The sequence below is a fragment of the Micropterus dolomieu genome, linkage group LG18 (genome assembly GCF_021292245.1).
Source record: "Micropterus dolomieu isolate WLL.071019.BEF.003 ecotype Adirondacks linkage group LG18, ASM2129224v1, whole genome shotgun sequence".
Classification (NCBI taxonomy): Eukaryota; Metazoa; Chordata; class Actinopteri; order Centrarchiformes; family Centrarchidae; genus Micropterus; species Micropterus dolomieu.
This window is the reverse complement of record NC_060167.1, coordinates 27,598,875-27,616,607: the sequence shown is the minus strand read 5'-3', so window position 1 is coordinate 27,616,607 and position 17,733 is coordinate 27,598,875. Positions and strand designations below refer to the sequence as shown.

Below are 17,733 nucleotides of genomic sequence, written 5' to 3'. Positions count from 1 at the left end.
GCTAAAATAACGATGGAGTGGCTTCACAACAACTCCGTGGCTGTTCTTGAATGGCCCAGCCAGAGCCCTGACTTAAACCCAATTGAGCATCTCTGGAGAGACCTGAAAATGGCTGTCCACCAACGTTTACCATCCAACCTGACAGAACTGGAGAGGATCTGCAAGGAGGAATGGCAGAGGATACCCAAATCCAGATGTGAAAAACTTGTTGCATCTTTCCCAAACGACTCATGGCTGTATTAGATCAAAAGGGTGCTTCTACTAAATACTGAGCAAAGGGTCTGAATACTTATGACCATGTGATATTTCAGTTTTTCTTTTTTAATAAATTTGCAAAAATTTCTACATTTCTGTTTTTTTCTGTCAAGATGGGGTGCTGAGTGTACATTACTGAGAAATAAAATGAACTTTTTTGATTTTTGGAAAATGGCTGCAATGAAACAAAGAGTGAAAAATTTAAAGGGGTCTGAATACTTTCCGTACCCACTGTATATGCCTGCTCTTGTCTTCAGTCTTTGTCACGTCCTTGTGTGTATGTGCGTCTAATGTTGAGTGTTCCTGCCTGTTCCGGATTATTCCCTGTGTTTTTGGATCGTTCCTTTTGTTCTGGATTACCTTTGTTTGGACTTTGCCTCGAGCTTCTTGTAAGCCTGTTTCAGTTTAGTTTTGACTTAATAAATCTCATTTTGAACTGCATCCTCCCCTCACCTCACCTCGCCTCGCCTCGCCATTGTCTGCATTTGGGTCCTCACCCCAGTCTGCACTCAGCACCCCCGACCCGTGACAGTATGTCCGTTTTTTGAAAACACTACAGATGTGGATCTTATTAGTTATTAATGATGTTGACTGTTGCTATTTATAGTTGTAGTGTTCCTAACATGATCAGTTCTGCACAGCTGAACTGTAACCAAGACAGTGAGAGCTTTAATTACATGTATCACTGTGGTCGTACAGCACCAAACCAACTGCACCAGTCATACAGAGCTGTCTCCCTCTCTCCTGCATTACAAATATTTGGGGCAGAGAGGGTCAAACAAAATGATGCCAGTGATTGCATCACTGGAAATGTAGGATCCAGTGTTTTTGGCGCTTGACTCATACTAAGGACCATGAGTCAAAGTATCTTAGCCTGCTGCTTTGACCATTTGACCATTTCTTATGACTCTCCAGTGAGTCGACCAACTTCATGGAAGTGCAACAGGGGAGAGCAGGGATGGTTGTAATCAGACTGTATGATATACGGGTCAGTTGTAACACATCCAATTTCTCCAATCAGGAACAAGTTACGAAAGACCTGAATTCACTCTGCACATGCTCAGTTTAGTCCTTATTCCACATGTGAAAAAGTAGCACCCTGTGGTAGCCACAGCCACTTTTAGGAAAAAATTTTTAGAAAAACAATTTTGAGGTAAGTTTTTTTTTAACTTCATTTATTTTTATTATAGCACTATCTGCTTGTAGTTAAAATCATGTTTATATGTTTATTGTGTGTCTTTGTAGATAGCTTTCATGCAAGTTGCAAGTGCTTATGTTTTGGCTGTAAGGTAAGCTAGTTCATGGGTTATGGGTTACAGCAATGAAAAATGATACAACCTACTCCAAGAAAATGTTAAGTTGTATTTATGTGTCTTTGAATTTCAGTATGCGTCTGAGACACACACACAGTAAAACCTGTAGGTTTCTCTGTGGGCCCATGAGGCCTGCACTCCAAGAGTGCGGTGCGTCTGGCACCATTGTGACAGTGCAAGCACAAACACACACACACATTGATATTCAGTTGGTGCACATTTGTTACGTTCACTACTATGACTAAAAGTCATTAAGATACTTGGGTATTTTCAATAACATTTTTTTCTCTTATTCCTTATTACATAATGTTACATTTCACGCCAGGGTATGTTACGAGACTATGGGGTGAATTGTAGCATTTTACTCCTTGTCTTATGGGCGATGACTAAACAATGCATTTTCTGTCTGTGTTAGCGATAACAGTTACACCATTTAATAGTAGACACATGTAACTAGTTTGTATCGCATTTTGAACAAATGTTAGATCCATCCCTGGTCTCCCCTACTAAAAGACTGGAATACTTCTTTAAAATTAGTGACGTATCCCAACACAAATAGGCCTGTTTCAAACAACATATAAAATGGATTAGACATGGAATTTAATTAAAGAACCCTAACCCTAACCCTCAGGGATCAATAAAGTATTTCAGATTCTGTATTTTAGATCAGTAGTAGCTGTATCTTTCAAATGAAAATTCCTCTTCAACTTTGATATTATTCTCCAATTCTTATTAGTGTAATCACCGTTTATATTATGTTCATGATTTTTTCAAAGAACAGGTTTTTTTTATTGAACGTTATTCTATATACACAAAACATGGCTTTGAGTTTTCACATTTTACAAAAAGGATGAAGTGCATATCAAAAGACAGGGAAAAACAAACCAAAACAATAAAGAAGATAAAACAATTAAATAAAAGGGAAAGGCTATTATACTAAAAAGTCTCATTGCATTCTTTGTTTTAATGACATTAAGGTCTTTTGTAAAGGAAAGAAACTCATTATGAAATACACAAAACTTCATTAACTTCATTAAAAAATTCATTAACATACCATTAATTAAACACATAAAAGAGTTGGGGACGGCATTAGTTATGGTAGTCTTTTATATATTAAAAAATATTACGATTGCCAGTTAGGTCGTGTCTTAGGCAGAAGTTCTCATATGGCATGACACAGCTGTCACTGTCTACAAAATGTATCACAGACTTACCTTTATCCATCCAGTCCTTGTTGTACAGCGATTTGTTTTTAACCGTAATATATCTATTATTCTATTATGGGGAGTTATGCAGTGTGAAATTATGATTTCCAATATAACAGAACCTCCTGGTGAAAAAGGGAGAATTTAATGGGAAATAATAATAATCAAATCACATTTATTCTAATTTCTTAAATATTTCTCTAGGGATATGGTACAAAAAGTTATTGTTCAGAAAGAATTTCAACCAATTGATATTTAAGGTTCCATTCATAAAGTCGAAATCAATAGTTTGCAGGCCACCATCTTTTAAGTGTTTTGGTCATCTCTCTTAACGTAGTGGACTTTCCTTCTTCAAATATAGTCAAAATTGATTTTAATTTTTTTTTAATCAAGGAACAGATAGTACTTCCACATGTAAGAAGATTTCATGAGAGTCAGGGACGGTGCGGAAACGTCAGTCATTGGTTTAAAACCATGCTGGACCCGCCCTGAATCTTCCAGTCATCCAATCAAACGCCAGCTTCATTCAGCAGGCTCGAGAGGTGGGCGGTGAACGCGCAAAATTTGAAAGTTCACCGGAAACAAAAACGTCCGAGAGGAAAACGGTGTGCTCCGTATTATGTCTAGGTTTCTGTGAATATTAGAAACAAAAGTAAGTAAAGTACCTGCATGGCAGTCTGGCGAGTAATCTCATAACGTAGTGTTTTGTCTCCGTAAACATAAATGAAGGACACTGCGTGTCGCGTTATCGTTTCTTTGTTTGGACGTTAGCATACGCTAGCCAACGTTAACATAGCATGCTAAAGCAACGCATTGTTGACATTTGTTTTTCCCTGGTCTAAATATAACGTAATACTGCCGTCCCGGATATCTTTAATCACTTAACGCGTAAAGTACTTTTCACTTCGTGTGTTAATCGTTCAGTTTATGTGTTAAGAAGACATGTTGAAGTTCAAATACGTGAGTCAGGGAAACCTGAAAACGCTGCCGTCCTCCGCGGATCCCATCACCAGCCGCAGCTCGCGACTCAATCAGCTGTTTCAGGTAAAGTAATACATATCCTGACGTTACCTGTACACGTGCATTGCCGCTAACACTATGTACAGTTTCAAACCAGCCACAGTAACTGCCAGTGACTGACTTCCCTTTTCTGTGTTCATGTGTTGTCCCCAGGGCCGACTCAGCCTGTGTGGGCAGCAGGGAGGATGCACTTTAGGTCGGGAAGAGTTTCTGGAGGCTCTGCTGCTGCTCTACCAAGAGTGCGCCTCCCCAGAGCTTATGAAGATGCACCATGTGGCAAACTTTGTCAATAAGTGTAAGCATACATTTTACACATGTAACGTTAGGCGTTCTGTGTTTGTTGTTGTTTATTTCTTAGGCCAGTCTGGTATTTTTCCTACCACATTAGTTGACACAGTCTACATTGTATCATTTGATATAACTGCTTCAGCATGCCTCTTTACAGTTGTTGAGCTTTTGCTGTTTATTTTCAAGACCATGATACATTCCTGCTATTTCTAGATTAGTTTTTAAAGTATAAAGTGACATCATGCTAAGTAGATTTCAGATTCCACACTAGGCAAATACAGGCCTGTCAAAACTGTCAAAAATAAAAAGACCATATAGTAATAAGCAGCAGGCTTATGATAAGCTCTAGTGATGTCAATGCTGCACTGTACAGCAATAGTCAGCCAGTACAGTCCTCCTATTTTGTTCATTTTAAAAATAATATTGGTATGTTATTTTCAATACCAGACAGAAAGAATTTATTTAATACCAATAGTATGTGCACGTAGCTGTATAACTAATAGAATAAGATATTGTATTTGTGGTATGTTTACAATTTTATGTCCTAAAAGTAGTTTCACTTAATTTCTCAGAAGTTGTGTGTTTCTTGTAAAACAGTTTCTGAAGTGGCCTCAGAGCTGCGGGCCCTGCAGCCTTGGCTTTATGACTTTGAAGTGCGTGCAGTCGTGGGTCGCGGCCGTTTTGCCGAAGTCCAAGTAGTCCGGGAGAAGGCAACTGGGGATGTTTGTGCACTGAAAGTCATGGACAAGGCAGTTTTACGTGCACAAGAAAATGTAAGCTTAGTTGTGGTTGTTTTCCATTGTTTTTCACAACTCTTTTGGCTTTACCACACGATAGGCCTTTTTATACAGATTTACACAGAGGAGAAAAACACAGGCAAAGTAATTTTACGAATGCTGCTTCAGTGTCAGGGTCCTGGTGTTATGCATGCTGGCTCATGTCTCGGTGAAGAAGGCCGATTTTGTCTCAGCATTTCTTTTAACCAGCATCCAGAGCTAAGCCACACTCAGTTGCTGCGAGAGTTATGATTAAGAGATTCTAAATCTGATGATACACAGAGCAACTTTTAGAGCAATCATGCAGGGCAACGTTGTCGTCAATGGTAATGAGTAAAGATTACTACCGTAATCCCCTTCCCTCACCACTCCGCCACCTGCCCCGCACTGCCGCTATCCGTTCAAAACTTAGTCGGACTTGCCACTAGCATGATTGCCCAGCAACATTGCTCAAAAAGTTGCCCTGTGTATCGTCAGCTTAAAGGTTCATTACTCATTTTAGACACAGTTCATATACCCATGACATAGGTATTTAACTTAAGTAAATATTTTACATTTCTGCACTGAAGATCACCAAATAAACATGAGGAGAAGAAGGCGAAAAATTAACTAGAAAGACCTAACCTCCATGCAATCACTGCCCTGTTTATTAACCTGGCTTTTACAGTGTGAAAAAGGCCCACTGGAGGGTGCTGGAGTACAGCAACAAAGAAGCTGGGGACATTATTTCACAGCTGTGCTCTTTGGCATGTGACTAATAGAACAGATCTCAGTCGGAATAGTACATGAGTTGCGACAGGAAAGGATCTGAAGTGAGCAATACAATGAACAAGAAATGTTTGGTACATTCCACCTGTGGCTGCTTTGCACAATTTTTAAATGGCATCCCACTTATAAAACTGGCAACATGAATCGAAGGGAGGAAAATGTTGGAAATGTGCATAAAAGTCTCCTAAAGTTAAGTTAAAAAACATTTCATTGAAGCCTTCAATGAATCTATGTGGCTGATATAGGGCTGGGCAATAAAACAATAATGATAATTATCGCAATATAATTTTCCTCAATAACAAGATAATAAATGTTCAATATATCAATAAATATTTGGTTTAATTCATTTGAATCAAGAACAAATTAGCCCTTACATTTTCAATAAAATATTTATTTTGTTGAACAAAAGGGACTGAAAAAACATTTACTAATATATTTGTTGAAAAAGATTTTATCACAATACTTTTGAATGTCCTACCTCAGATTTGTTAAGTGATCCACTGTTTGGCATCAACTGTCACATTATGATCGTAAAGAAAAGTTTAACCGCATAAATAACCATTTGGTTTCTTCAATTTTTACTCAGGAGCAAAAATCAGCCTTTAAACTTGAAAGAAATAATGATTTGACATATATCATGATGATAATCGATATTGAATGATCAAAGATTTTTATTGTGATAACATTTTTGGCAATATCGCCTAGCCCTAGGCTGATACTCTACTCACAATAAGATTATGCCTTGATTTAATGTAAATATGCTGATTGCCTACCTTATGAATTCTTCTCAGGTGGTTTTTCATGAAGAGGAGCGGAGGATCCTGTCTCTGAACAGCAGTCCCTGGATCCCGCAACTTCTCTACGCCTTCCACGACAAAGAACATGTCTACCTGGTGAGACTGAAATTTTTGTCTGATCTTGAGGATAGACTGAAATTATTATTCCTCTTTGTGAGAAGCATGTTTTAAGCATCTTTTGCAAACTGACATAGGCCAAACTATCCCCTAACTGGCATAATAAACAAGCCAAGCAAATAACACACACTTGGTGGGTGTAATATGCATTTTAATACCTACAGTGGGGTCGTAGGACAGGCCTTTGTGTTAGTATAGGTCTGGAGGTAGTCTTTTAAGTGAAGTGCACTAACTGAAAAAACTTGTTGCCACTGTGGTCCCTAGCTCAACCATTTGTTAAAAGAGACCAAACGGAAGCAGATGGGGTGCAGTGGTCCCCATTACAATTACGTTGACATGTCGGCAGTGTGGAAGCATTTTAAAGTGTCTGAGAAAGACGCAAAAATCGCTGTTTGCAGACACTGTTCTGCTGAATTGTCTCCTAGCACATCCACTCCATCTGTGGCTGACTTCTTTGAAAAGGAAACAAACGGTCGCTTCTGAGAAGGCGATTAAGCTAGCCGCACCTAAATTTGGATTGCACACGTATACAAGCCTTTATGGTAAATCCACTGAAATGGACCAGAGCAGCGCATTTACGACTTTACAGTCATTTTCCTCTTTACAAAGATAAGTGTTGCAGTATGAGAGTCTGACCTGAAGAGAGGCTATGAAGTCCTTATGTTGCACGATACGAGAACCACATGCAACATTATTTATCAAATTGGGTCGGACTTGATGAATTTATTTAAAGTATTTATTTTAAAGTATAAAACATATTATGTATGTCCATTAAAAGTAAATGGACACATGCAATTTACTTTACTGGACCCTCTTGGACCTCGGACCCACCCACCATAGTCTCTCCAAATCCTGTGGGAAACACTGAGTAAAAAGCACATTTAGACTATTTAATTGATGCAATGGTTTAAAAAAAAAAAAAAAAGGCAAAGTGAATGGAAAAAAATGTGAATGTACTGGTTTGGTGTTCGGTATTCTGCAATTTTTTTTTCATTGTATTCGTTTTCTGCTTTGACCAAGAATTTTCATTTCAGTGCATCCCTAGTGCAGAATCTGTGCAGTAGATGGCTTCAACTGGCAGCCGCAACAAATTCCTTTGGGGTAATTATGCAGGTGGAAACAAGGGAGAGGAGTTTGTTTTGTAGCCTGTGAGTCTGACCAATATGGGATTTTTAAGTCTGATACTGATATTCTTTGTTTCCCTTTACTTTCGCTAACACATAAAATTAACAAAGATTATCCCTTACATTTGTTATATGTAGACCTCACCAAGATAACATGATATAATGCAGTTTAAAATTAAACTTTTTTATTGTTACAAATAGAACTTTGAACAAAAGTACATCTGGGAAGTAGCAGTGTGCCCTCTGGTGGACCAGCTATGCAGCGACAACACTCATGAGTGAAGGATCCGACTTCCGTGTCTCCGTTACTTATTTAATTGTCATTTATCGGCTGATACTGATTTATCTGCAGTTAGCTCATATCAGACGATAATATTGGCACACCGATTTATCTTTTGGGGCAAATTGTGTTTCTCCAATACAACAAACCTCTCTCCAACTCTGCAACAACTTGCCTCTCGCAATATTTTAGAGTGACAATTTTCCTTGAGCGAGACATTTGTTTGTTGTTAAAAACAAAGCGTGTCACAAGGTGTCATTCGTAGGCATCATTTCCTTGATGTTGTTAGACACCTCGTATAACAGTCTGTGCCTGTTGGTGGACAAAAGGAGCACTTTTTGTGCACGTAATTTTGATGGGCGCAATTTCCCCAAAGAAAAAACATTGCAGCCACTGCAGCCGGTTCATGGCTGCCGGATGAAGCCATCTACTGCACGGGTTCCAAAGCCTTTTGTACTTACTAGTCATTTTGACTCAAAAAAATGTGAAAACAGGGCCCAGGTTTAAAAATACCGAAAGTACCCTTTAACATCCATGATGTTATTTTCTAGGTGTGGTCTTTTTCAATAAGTAACGTGATATAAGAGTAGTTGTTCTTAATGTCAACCTTTGTTTGAGGAGAAACTAGAAAACCTTCACATTAAAGAAGCTGGAATCTGAGAATTATTACTTTTTTAATTTTTTTTATTTACTGATTAATCAATTATCAAAATAGTTGGTGATAAATGTAATAGTTGACCATTTTTCAATGAATCGTTGCAACTCTAAGATGTTCATTGTATTGGTTGATAATAACTAATTATATTCCTTAATATTGTCCTCATAATCTACAATATATTCTCCTACTGTTGTCATTGGGCCCAGCTGTTATTGCTTAAAAAATAGCTCCAATGTACTGTATATAAGTTACCTAATTCAACAACCACTGTGTCTTGTTTTCTATTCCTATATGTTTTATGCTCAGAGTAGAGCATAGCCTATTTTTATATAAAGCAGTATATAAGACAGATGTATTGGAAGGTGTTTTCATTTCCTTTCACAGCTGTGATTTCCAAAACGTGACTAACAGAACAGCTGGATCAGTCAGAATAGTACATGAGCTGCTACAAGAAGGGACCTGAAGTGAGCAATTCAAAGGAACAACTTGTATGTTGAAGAAACGCTTTGAAGTAAGGGGGTGGGAGGGTTGTTAGCCATCACCTTCCAGCAACTTCACTGTTTTGTTGTGTTATGATGTTGCTTGTAGCTTGCAGACTAGCCATCAGTACAGCCAGGGGCCACCAGAGTTTTGTTCAGATGAACAACATTTTTCAATGCTGTCAACTCTACTGAACAGGACCTCTGAGATGCCCAAATTGTGATTTAGTAACTGCGACTAAAATGTCACATTGCAGAAACTACGGCTGTGAAAACCGGCTAAGCTTCCTGTGTTTCAACTATTGGAAAAACACCTCCTAGATCTCTGTTCTTAATGTGGATTTTAGAATTAATAGATGCTTCTCATTTGACTCTGGTTAAGGATGTAATCAGGAATATTGCCCAAAATGTTAGTGTCTAATAGTCTAATCTTCCACCGTGAAACACAGTTTTCTCCTCACAGATCACGTCCAGTGAAATCATCGTGAAGGCTGTTAACCTCACAAAGAATCTATATTTACTCTGATGACTTGTTAGACTGAGGAGTAGGAGGAAAAAAGCATTTTCTGCCTAGCCATGCTTTATACTGTGCACTGCCCTTTTGGTTTTCTTTCTCTCAGCGTCCCCTCATACGTCCCTTCATGCCCCCTGCATGTATGTCTCCATTTTTCCTCCTGTCTTTTCAACCCCCCCATCACCCTGCTCCCTAACTGAGCACAGAGGAAAATACAAAGCATCCATCTTTATCGGTGTGTCGGAGAGGCGCCCAGTCTCCCTGTTGCTAGGTAACACTGGAGAATGCTCCCGTTCATTCAGACTCGCCGACCATTCATGCATCGGGGGCTCTCTGCTGTTATGGCTGTTTGGCTGCCACCATATAGCTCAGATCAGCCCGGCCACTGCCTTTCATCTCAGGATGCGGACAGCAGAAAAGAGAACTGGGGTCAAACATGACCAAGGCTGATTTGTGTTTCCAAACTTTAAAGTGCTCAATGAGGTGTCTGTTTTTGTGTTGTTGTTTTTTTGGACATGTCATTTTTTTAGCCAAAGATCACAGACACACAAGGCCATTGCAGTTATGGTTGGGGTTGTATTTTTAGCTATTAAAGACCAATCCTCTGACTGCAGTACCACAGATAAATCTGCAATAGTATGTGGTGTTGCATAACTGAATCCATAATGAGGAGAACCACCCTATAAGCTTAAGCTGAATAGAGCTTTGATGTAAGCTCAAACACATGTCGTCCCGCACTTGTTGCTTTGTTTTTATTTCTAAATATAGATATATATTTATAGGCATTCATTAATGTTTCAACAGCATGGGATACTTGTTCATTTTAATCACATCGAGACACATGTTCATACCATGTTCTGGCCAAAGTTTTATACTGATAATATCTCTTTAGGCGATGGAGTACCTGCCGGGAGGTGACCTGATGTCCCTGCTCAACCGATACGAGGATCAGTTTGATGAGTCCATGGCTCAGTTCTATTTGGCTGAGCTGGTAGAGGCCATTCATGCTGTCCACCAGCTAGGCTATGTCCACAGGTAAGACACCAACAACCTCTCGTTGATAGCAATGATTGATGTTTCAAGGCACTGAGGTATAACTCAATAAATTAAGGTAGTAGGGCCAGAGATCCTAAGTTGGTACGCTTACATCCTCACTAAATATCATACTTTGTTTGCCTTTTGTTTTCACTTGAAGGCCAAATGCACATAATTCAGGAAAACATTAACTGGACATGAGACATGTAGTATTGTAATTTAACTTAGACCACTGAGTTTGATGTTTTATGCAAATACAAAAACATTGCTGCAGTTTACAAATGTATTCCATTATCGTCAGAGCGGCAGACATATTACAGTACTCGGGCAACAAACAGCTCTCTAGCAGCAGTATCAAATCCCTTCTAAACCATCCACTTGCAGAGATGTCAAACCAGAAAACGTTCTCATCGATCGGACTGGTCACATTAAGCTGGCAGACTTTGGATCAGCTGCCAGGCTGACTGCTAACAAAACAGTAAGTAGATTTCAGAGTTTGCTGTTCTATGTATTAACTTCAGTGCCAGTGACATCATTGTGTTTTATAAATGCATTTCCAGGTTGCAGCGCTCACAGTGCCTGTTGGGACGCAGGACTTTCTCTCCCCTGAGGTCCTGGCAGCCATGAATGGGGGCCCTCACAGCACTTACGGGGTTGATTGTGACTGGTGGTCCCTTGGAGTCATAGCCTATGAGATGATCTATGCCAGCTCGCCTTTTTCTGGTGGCACTGCTACCAAGACAGTCCACAACATCCTCAACTTTCAGGTACATAGCCTGTCACCTCGACTGGTACAGAGATTGGTCACTGGTTGTATCTGGTCTGTAATGGTCTGCAACTTAGAATTCCAGATAAATGATGAAATTAACGATCTTTTTACTATTCCCAGTATACTTTATGAAAATGTGCGGCCTGATGTAACATCTGATTAGTCTATGCTTTATGTAATGAATCCTTGTCCGTGTTGTTTGCCCCCCAGCGCTTCCTTAAATTTCCGGAGGAGCCGCGGGCCAGTAAGCAGTTTGTAGACCTGCTGCAGAGATTGCTTTGTGGAGCCAAAGAGCGACTGGGTTTCCAGGGACTCCACTGTCACTCTTTCTTCTCCAGTGTAGACTGGAAAAACCTTAGACAAGGTAAAGAGATTCCTCTCTGTTGAGACTCTGTTCTTCTCTCTTTGCAGTGAAAACGCTCAATTTGGCTTCAAATGACACCGTGTCGCTGTAATCACGTTACTCGACAGATGATATACGACCAGTTGTCAAACATTAATGTAATTTATAATATACATAAGTGTTGTGTGTGTGTATGGCTGCACATTCACAACAAACAAGGAACTGTGTTGCCAGTGGTAGTAAAATAATGAGATTCTGTGTGCTGTTGGCAGTAGGCCAGCTCTTTCCTGAGGAGGAGAATGGGAGGGAGGCAGAGACAAGAAGCGAGGCAGACGGAGTAAAGATCTGCAACTCATCTGCTTCTCAACAGACGCAGCACGAAATATTTTACGCTAGCGACGGCAGACACGCTCTCTGTGGCGGAAATACATGTGCGTTTCTTGTACGTCATTGTTGCCAAATCAAGTCTGAGACCACACTGAATGACAGAGAGTTTGACATTTTCACCTGACCAGCTGTGGGAAAACACACCCATGACGTTCACATTAATCGATATTTTCAGTGAAGCATGGTCCCATTAAAGATCCTTCGCTCTACAGTGGCTCTGTAATTGAAAACTGTATAGCTGCAGGGGAGATGAGTGTTTATTTTGCTGTGCAGAATACCTCGTGTCTTCAGATGAATAAATCCTCCTTTTTGTGATTTCTGGATTACCAAACATCGCAGTGGCGGTCATTCCCCCAGAGCTGTTATAATATTCCTATCAGTGCTGAATATTAATTAATCTAGTTGTTTGTTTGAAAATCCTCATTATTATCAGCAGGCTATGATACGGTGTTAGGAATGCAGGAGATTTTTGTGCCTGTCTGTGTTGAAGGGAAGATTTATTTAATGTTGTTCTGCTCAATGTTAATTGATCATCTTTGAGTAATAAATATCAGATACACTATATATGAAAAAAGAGAATCTCATACATGCATGTTTGTACTGGAAATGCATCTAATTGGACACAGATAAAGCTTGATGCTTCATCTTTGGCTCCAGCTGATTAGCTTGCTCTGCTGCAGTGAGGGAGAGCGAGCGAGCATGTGTATATGAGAGCGAGCAAAGGAGGGAGGGAGGGACTGAGAAGCAGCATGTGCATCAACGCGCAACTTACCGCACTCTAGGCTCCCACCGCTCTGCTCCGTTCCTCCTCCCTTCCTTTCTCTCCCCTTTCTCCTTGTTGTGTTTTTTTTTTTTTTTTCTTTTTTTTTTTTTACTACTTTGTTCGTCGCTGCTTTCTCACTTCCTCCTCTCATCCTTTCTCCTGCAGTTCTCCCGCCTTTTGTTCCTGCGTTGCACTCTGAAGATGACACCTCTAATTTTGAGGAGCCGGAGCAGGCAGCCCCCCGGCCAGCCTCAGCAGCCCAGCGAGGAGCTCTGCCAGCGGGCTTCCAGGGCCAGGATCTGCCCTTTCTAGGCTGGTTCTTCAGCAGACCATTGACAACATTGGCCAAAACTGAGTAAGTGCTACCGGTTTACTAGGCATTGTTTGGCTTTTTTGTTCAAAGACCACCCCTCTTTTTCTTGTAGTCAACGCAGAGACCTCCTGCATACACCTCTCTAACACACCTTTGACGGTTAAATACCATATACTACCTTTGGCTGCTGATCTGCCTTTAGACTCCTCATCACCACAGCAACAAATTCCAGGTAGCCTTGATTCAGGTGACCTAGTGTGGTGTCCTGGGCAGTTGGTGTTGTGTCCCCATCATTAGTGTTTATGCCTGTTGGGGCCAAGATGGGTTTGGCCATATGCTGTGTCAGACAAGGAACGAGGAAGGGGGAGGGATCTCCCTGTTCTCTGGCGCTCTCTCCTTCTGATTCCTGAATTTTGTGCCTTTGGGATCATGCGTAGTTGATCCGATGCATAGATAGATCAAATGAATGGACAAGAGAATGTGAGCTGGCGTTATCTTGCCATCTGCGCTGATTGGTATGCGGCTGAGTGTGTCAATGAGGCTTGCTGAGAGGTGGAACCCCAGACACAGACACACTCCCACCCTCGCTGCTGTTATTGTGCTTTCTCTGTTACCGTGCAGCATAATGGGCTTCTGACTTTTATAGCATGGGTTTTTTAGGACTGTAATTATCCCTAATGCTGTTTGGCTTCTTAACCTCTGATAATAATGTAAGAGGATGGGTTTCATTGCTGTAGCCCTGTGGCATTGCTCTTGCAGGTTAATGGTCCTGGAGACTGCGGATCATGACAGCAGCAGCAACAGAAAGGGAAGAAAAAGCAGATTAGACAGAGTCCTCAGATTGGGGGAGAGAATCTATTTCTATGGTTACAACCGTGATGTTTTTTTTTTTTTTTCTTTTCCTCCCCTGTCCCCACCCCCCATCTTTACCCGTCTCATCTCCTCCTCTTTTTTTCTCCCTCTTCTAATGCCTCTGTCCCTTGCTGTTACACCATCAGTCATCTGCTCATGGTTTTTTAAACTGAAGCCAGTCATTTTCTTTGCTGCATTTAATTAAGAGGAGCTCAGAGCTCATAGAATGTGTCAAAATTGTCTGTGGGTGCATGTGTATGCATGTACACATTCTTCATTGCAGCGGCGCCCAAAAAGGAAAGAGATCCCAGAGCCAGGAATAATGAATTGCTAATCATGTGTTTTGGGGGTTCCTGCTATTTTTTTCTTCTTTCCATTCTGTGTGAACTTGTCTGGCTCCTCCATTAGTATAACTCGACAACAAAATCCTCTTAACAGCTCGCCTCAAATTTATAAGAAGCTATCTGTCGTTTGGTGTCAGAAAATCATCTTTGCAAGATGGTTTGAGTGGTGGCTCACAGAAGTTTTCTGTCTTTTTGTTGCCTCAAAGATTTCTCAAAATATCTGCCATTTTGAGCCAATATAGGACAATTTTGCAGTGTTTTGGTAAATGTACACAATATTGTTTGTTTTGAGTAAATCTTTTGTGTTAGATGGTCATTCTGTCTGGCCAGTCATTTACCACTTTGGTCAAGAGCAGGATGTCTTGGCAGCTACAGATCAGATTGCCATTAATGGCTACAACCAGATGGTCATGAGATGGATATTCATAGTCCCCCCCGAGAATGATTCCTAATAATTAAGGTGATCAACTGACTTTTCAGCTGGTTCAGAATCTCCCCTCCGACTTGGTATCTCAGCAAATTATTGCCCAATTTTCAAGGAATCTGCTGAGGATATTCATGGTCTTTGGAGGATGACTTTAGAGGATGGTTTTTAATGACCCTCTGTCCTCTAATTTCACCATCAGGCCAAAACCTCCACTTGGACACAAGAAATAAAAATTGAAATGGCCAAATTGTTGGGCAAATTCCTGAATCCATTTACGCTCCACAGCAGATAAACCCTTTTTTTTTTTTTTTTATACTTATAATGGCCAGCAGCCTTTCCTCTAGCGCCACCCATAGTACAAGACTGGGTGGACTTAAAAATTGCAAATCTTTCTTTTTTAGTTATTTAAAAAGAATTTAAATAAATCAGAGCTGTTTATTTGTATTTATTTTTAGATTAAAATGGTAAAATCAAAATACTGATTTGCTACATATCATTTGCACACATTGTGTGAGTGAAATGTCAGCCAACATTATGTTGCTCATCAAAAAGCAAAATTAATAAGGAAACATAAATGCACGAATATGTTTCAGTCAAACTGTGACATCTAAGATGATGGTAAATTAAAATGGTCTACATATTAGAGCCTTTCCCATCCTCTTTGGGAGCCAGTTGTTTAAGTGTACTCAACTCCATTTGGACCACACTCCCTCCACATCGTTTGCATGTATGTTCAGTATGAATGAAGGTGTTCATTTGATTATTGGCTTCTTCAAATTTGATTTTTAGTGTTTTTTATTAGTTTGGTATGAAGCACAAGATTGATATTGCAAACAACAGTGAGTGGTAATGTCCTAATTTCTACAAAGATGACTGAAGGTTTCCTGAAAAATACTGTCCCTTTGCAACATTGCTTGTGTGTACTTTGATCTGTTATGTGTAGGATTATGTGTTTGTTTGCATTTTCTTTAGTGGGTGTGTGTGTGTTCTATTCTTTTTGTTTACCTGATCAGCGCTACAAAGCCTTTAACTTGCAAACTTTCCCAGACTCCCCCTCTCTCTTTGATTCTCTTCAATTATGCAGTCTGCACTGGCTACTCATTTATTTTCCCTCCACAGTACAGAGACTATCTAGCATATTCCTCAGCTAGGAAAAAAGTGGCCTGGCATTTTGTCTCTTGTAAAAATATTTATTTTCTATTAATATAATATTACTTCCTTCAAAAACAATGTTATTCACTCCACTTTTCTCTACTGACTCGTTCTCCATACTTCTAAGTTAAAATTCACCACATCTTTGACAGTTTTAAGAAAGACACTGATAGATGAAAAAAACATCTAGCTCAATGCAAAAATTGTCATATTATTTGAACAGTAGCACCCTGAAACTGTGCACTGGAGAACTTAATGAATTTTGATGTCTGACATAAATTTTTAATCGGCAACAGATTCAGCTAGCTGGAACGCCTCTTCATTTAATCTAGATTCCTGTGAAAATTACTGGTTGGGGTGTTTTTGTTAATTATATGAGCCGTGTATGTGTATATATGTATGTGTGTGTGTGTGTGTATATATATATATATATATATATATAAATAAAATGTATGTTTTAAGGGGGATGTCTTGGTGCAGAGGCGAAGGGAGCAGTGTTTGCTATCGTGATTATTTTTAACACTGTGACTCAGTCTGAGTCAACTTTATTAAAGATCCCTCTGCGGTATTTGTGAACTCATTCAATACAGACCCATTCATTTATTTAGAAGACTTAAATTTCAGAGATGTCTGTTCTCTGGTCAAGAGAAGAGTGGAAACTGATGTTGTGCTCTAAATTATTACCAAAGACTGGAAACAAAATAGGACATCACCTTACATAAACAGGGGGTAAAAAAACATGAAGAATGAGTGCATTGGACTCACTACAGAGCTCTGTGGAGAGCAACCCAAAGCAAAAGCATAGCCCAAATTCTTCTGTCACATTATTCTGTCAGGCAAACAGCAAATGTTCCCAGGTCTACACGGCTGTTTTCTTCAATGCAGTCTGTTTTGTCCTGCGTGAACCACTGCAAAAATGTTCTGTTGAATGTTATTCTAATAAAGTACAGAGTACTTTTCTTAAAAAAGTCAACACTTGTGTGCTCTTTGTGTCCGTTACTCATTTACGATGTGTGGGTGTCGTGTCTGTATTTCAGCCAGCTTAATAACAGCTGTTTGCTGTTGGCTTGGTGCTACATGATGTGGCTCTAAGTCATGATATGTGACGTTCAGTTATCCTCTTTTTGGTCAGCTGATATGATTTCAGAATTTGTGACATTTTTATGCAATAGAAATATGTATTTTGAATTGCATCCATGTATGCTGTACATAATCCTATTTAGATTTAGTTTGGTGACTGAAGAACATCTATATGTGTTCTCCTCAGGGCAGTGTCTGCAGGCCTCAACTCTCCTGCTAAGACCAACTCCATGGAAAAGAAACTGCACATTAAAAGCAAAGAATTACAAGAAACTCAAGACAAATGTCACAAGGTGAGGGTGCACTTTTAGCTCTTTTTTTATTCACGTTTCAGTAGTTCATCTCTAGCCCTTACGACAACAAGTCATTCCTGATTTTCAAATCCAAGAGCAGCTCCATCAAGCAAGCCAGAGATGACTAGACTAAGACTGATGGCTAACTGGAAACTGAAAAATTATATTTCCATATTGTAGAATTTTCTTTTGAGCAAAGAAATTATTCTATCATGGGTTTTATTACCAGACGTCTTGTGTTTATTCTGGCTGACTGGCTTAAACACAGATCAAGCAGGCTTCTGGTGCCGCTGTAAGAAGCCAAGTTGTTGTGTGTACAACATTACAACTACATTATTTTGAAGCATTCTGGGTTGGGTGATAGGTCATCTATATCAGCTA

The 17,733-nt window shown here is 39.7% G+C and overlaps 1 protein-coding gene across 1 annotated transcript; it reads left to right on the top strand.

Moving 5' to 3' along the window:
* The first annotated feature begins 3,158 nt into the window (after nucleotides 1-3,158).
* LOC123986915 (citron Rho-interacting kinase-like) lies at nucleotides 3,159-17,480 on the top strand. The gene is made up of 11 exons (XM_046075340.1): nucleotides 3,159-3,817; nucleotides 3,947-4,088; nucleotides 4,679-4,854; nucleotides 6,417-6,518; nucleotides 10,487-10,629; nucleotides 11,014-11,107; nucleotides 11,190-11,396; nucleotides 11,609-11,762; nucleotides 13,057-13,246; nucleotides 17,247-17,352; nucleotides 17,397-17,480. Exons 1-11 carry the CDS (start codon nucleotides 3,716-3,718, stop codon nucleotides 17,478-17,480), a joined length of 1,500 nt encoding a protein of 499 aa, XP_045931296.1. The 5' UTR covers nucleotides 3,159-3,715.
* The last annotated feature ends 253 nt before the right edge of the window (nucleotides 17,481-17,733 follow it).